The 3,473-nt window shown below is 43.8% G+C and overlaps 1 protein-coding gene across 1 annotated transcript in view; it reads right to left on the bottom strand.

The window, feature by feature from the left end:
- The window catches only part of uggt1 (UDP-glucose glycoprotein glucosyltransferase 1), a 21,389-nt gene extending 18,181 nt beyond the window's left edge, over positions 1–3,208 (bottom strand). The window contains exons 1-5 of the mRNA XM_083683722.1: positions 3,154–3,208; positions 1,723–1,861; positions 1,224–1,303; positions 822–952; positions 107–219 (exon numbers count right to left, since the gene is read on the bottom strand). Of these exons, the coding sequence (XP_083539848.1) occupies positions 107–219; positions 822–952; positions 1,224–1,303; positions 1,723–1,861; positions 3,154–3,187 (497 nt within the window). The 5' untranslated portion in view covers positions 3,188–3,208. The remainder of the gene's footprint in view (positions 1–106; positions 220–821; positions 953–1,223; positions 1,304–1,722; positions 1,862–3,153) is intronic.
- Positions 3,209–3,473: the final 265 nt, after the last annotated feature.

Genomic DNA, 3,473 nt, shown 5'->3' on the forward strand with positions numbered 1-3,473 from the left:
GAATATGCAGCTTGTGTCCAGAATGGATGTGTGCATGAGACTGTGTTTGTGTGTGAGTGTGCGTGTGCGTGTGCGTGTGTGCATGTGTGAGTGTGCGTGTGTGTACCGTTCTGCTGCAGTCTCCAGCAGCGCTGCCAAACTCTCTGGATCACATGACTTCTCTCCATGGACGTTGAAGAAGGCTGAGCAGCCAGGGGGAGGAGGCTCGTTAGATGCTATCTACAGGACAGAAAACAGAGAGGGGGTTTTACATATATATATATATCTACACACACGCCTATGAACACACGTGGTGACATACTGTAGGGCTGCACGATATGGACAAAATATCATATTGCGATCATTTTGCTAGAGATTGCAATAGCGATATGACTTGCAATATACCAAACACTTGGATGCTCTTCATATGAAATAGGGTTGTTAATGATTAATCGACGATCGATTAATCGCCATTAAGAATTCGATCGATCAAGTGTAATTTGATCGATCAAGCGTATCGAAATAAACAAGGAAATTGAACAACGTGTGGTCCCGTCTCGGACTGTATGAGTGGGAGCTTTTGATGAAATCATTACTTAAATTTAACACTAGACTGGCTGCGAATGTGAAATTGAGTTTGTGTCTTGCTGAGTGAGTGTCCAAAAAAAAAAGGCCAATATTGCAGCCTCTTACAATATGGACATTGCACATGCTAGATATACATATATTGTGCAGCCGTATTCTGTAACATGAACAGTGTTGTGGTACAGTCATACTGTGTCGTAGTAGTACTGTGGTCAAGATATCCTAACAGCTGTAGTGGTGTTGTACAGTATGAGTACCTGTTGGAAGGAGTGTATTGTGGAGGAGTAGGCTCGGAGAGAGAGGGCGAACTTCAACATGTTCATCTGGACGGAGGTGAGCACAGCACTGGCTCTCTTCAAGATGAGCTCATAGTAGGACTGGTCTGTATCTGGAAGGGGAGGAGACATATTTCCCACAGTCAGGAGAGCTTCTACAGTTCAAACCGTTTCCAACCGCCCGCAACAGTTCGACCATCCTGAACACATCCCACTCAAAGCTATTGCTTCACGACTCCTCTCATTGTTTCAGCGTGCAGGAACATCAAAGGCATCAACACACGCTTTTTTCAGTCATACCATGAAAAGAGTTGTTAGTTACATAAACACAGTGCTGTACATGTAAATGAAAGTAAAAGCAAGGTAATGGAAGACAAGCATTACCATCATGATCCCCTCCGATGTCCTGATTGGCCTCGACGAAATCCCAGAACTTCTCCTGATTCTCCTCGGCCAGAAACTCACTGAGGGTGGAGCAGGGAGGAGGGAGGAGGGAGGAGGAGGAGGAGGAGGAGAGAGAGAGGTGTGTGTGTGTGGGGGGGGGGGGGGGGGAGGGGGGCAGAGAGGCAGAGAGAGATGAAGATGAAGTAGAGGTCATGTGCAGACAAAAAAGAGATTTGACTCTGCATCAGTGGTTAGGCACAACAACTTCTACCTACTCCATTTAGTTTCTAGTCATAGTGTAAAGTACCTCCTGGGGGCCTGCCCAAGCCTTAGCCTAAAGCTTGTTCCATAGAACTTAATGCAAACAAACCCGCAAGACCACATTCTACAACCACATACTGCAACCATAGACTGTCTGCTAGAAGTTTAACACATGGAATCTTGACATGGCATCAAGGGGCAATGGGTTAGGGGTTCGGGTCCAATCAGCATGCAGTACCTGGCTTCCAGCAGCAGAGGGGTGGAGGCCCATTTGGTGGTAAGGGTGGTGGTGACAGCCTTAGAGTCCCCGCCTGCAGTCACCTCTGACAGCAGGGACAGCAGCAGGCCAGCCAACAGCCACATCCTCAGCCCTACACCTGGGACAGAGAGGAAAAGAGAGAGGGGGATAGAGACAGAGTGAGAGGGGGATACAGGGAGGGAGAGAGAGAGCAATAGGAGAACGGGGAGGAGAGGAGGAGATTGGAAATGAGGGAGAAGATTGAGTGGAGGAAGGCAAGATAATGATTATGACCAGAATGAGCGCTTATTGAGGGTCATGATGTCTGTTTTCTCACTATTATAGCAACACCAAGACTGGGTGCCAGTCAGTTTCTGCATAAATCCAGGCAGGCCTAGCACAGTTTTGCAATGCTTTCTTAATATAATTCAATGGCAAAGTGGGACAGCAGTAAAGACGTGTTCAAAGAGATAACTGTCTACTCTGAGCCCAAACCTGTTAGCAGCAACAGTAATGCTGGTTACACCTGCTTTGAACCCCACTACACTTATATTGATTGGCTGTTATTATGCTTGATTGTACAGTACTTTACTTTGCCTTATTTAGTACTTTACTTTGCCTTATTTAGTACTTTACTGCCTTGTTAAGTACTTTACTGTGCCTTATTGCCTATTGTGTTTTGTTATTATTTTCTTGTTATTCCTATCCTTATATTTAAATAGCACTGTTAAGAAGTTGCTCCTAACAATTATTTAATTGTACCATTTCCATCTGTCCTGTGAATACACCTGACTTGATGTGATTTGACTGGTAAACACTGCACTAGGAATTCTAACCAATTAGAGCGCTGAGCGTGGCTCCTCGAGGAGCTGTCCAATGAGCATCCTGACAGCCTGCCGCTGCACATCCGCATAAGTTAGCTTGATAGCTAACATCACAGTCCAAACCAAACCAGTCGATTTTGGACCAAATCAGAAGTCGCAAAATAAATATACGTTACCCCCTGTCATAAATACACCCGTCTTCTTAAAAATGTATTTCTGGCTAATTAAATAGCTTGCCATGAAGCTTCAATCATGTTCCTGAAAGAGCGAAAGGACCATTTTATGTAGCTAGAAGATGCAATATGTGATATGTCAATGCCAGATTAACTACGCTTTGACAATATTTGTCAGATGTTATTAATGCTACTGCAATATATTCATCTCATGTAACAACTCTGCTATATAACAAAGCTGGGAAGATAAACTAGCTTGCTCACGCGCAGGCTAATGTTCATGCTAGTTAGCGTCAGAAACCCGTGGGAAATTATGTGTTTATGACTATATACGTTTGTGACAATATAAGTCAGTCCCTGACAAACTGTATCTATCGGCGAAAATGCGATAAAATGTTGTGTTTGTATCTGAAAATGAATGTAAATACACATACCGAAACCGGCTTTGTAACTTCCTACAGCAACCATGTTCCGTGGGTAGTGATGTACGGGGTCCTGCTGACAGCTACAAAGTAGATAGACTGTAGTTTTGCCTGCTCAAAATTATGTAAAGATGTAAATGTACAGCCTATATTAAAAACGTGGCTGTCCTCAATTGTAAGTACTTCAATTAATATAATTGTGGAGAAAATAATGAAATAAATTGAATTGAAAAGAAGGGCAAAAATCTATCTTTGCTTGAAGTCGGCATAGGCCTGACTAAAGGCAGCCATGTTGGCTCAAAAGGGACCCGCTTTGAGCCAAGATATATCTG

This window comes from Argentina silus, assembly GCF_951799395.1.
Source record: "Argentina silus genome assembly, chromosome: 13".
NCBI lineage: Eukaryota > Metazoa > Chordata > Actinopteri > Argentiniformes > Argentinidae > Argentina > Argentina silus.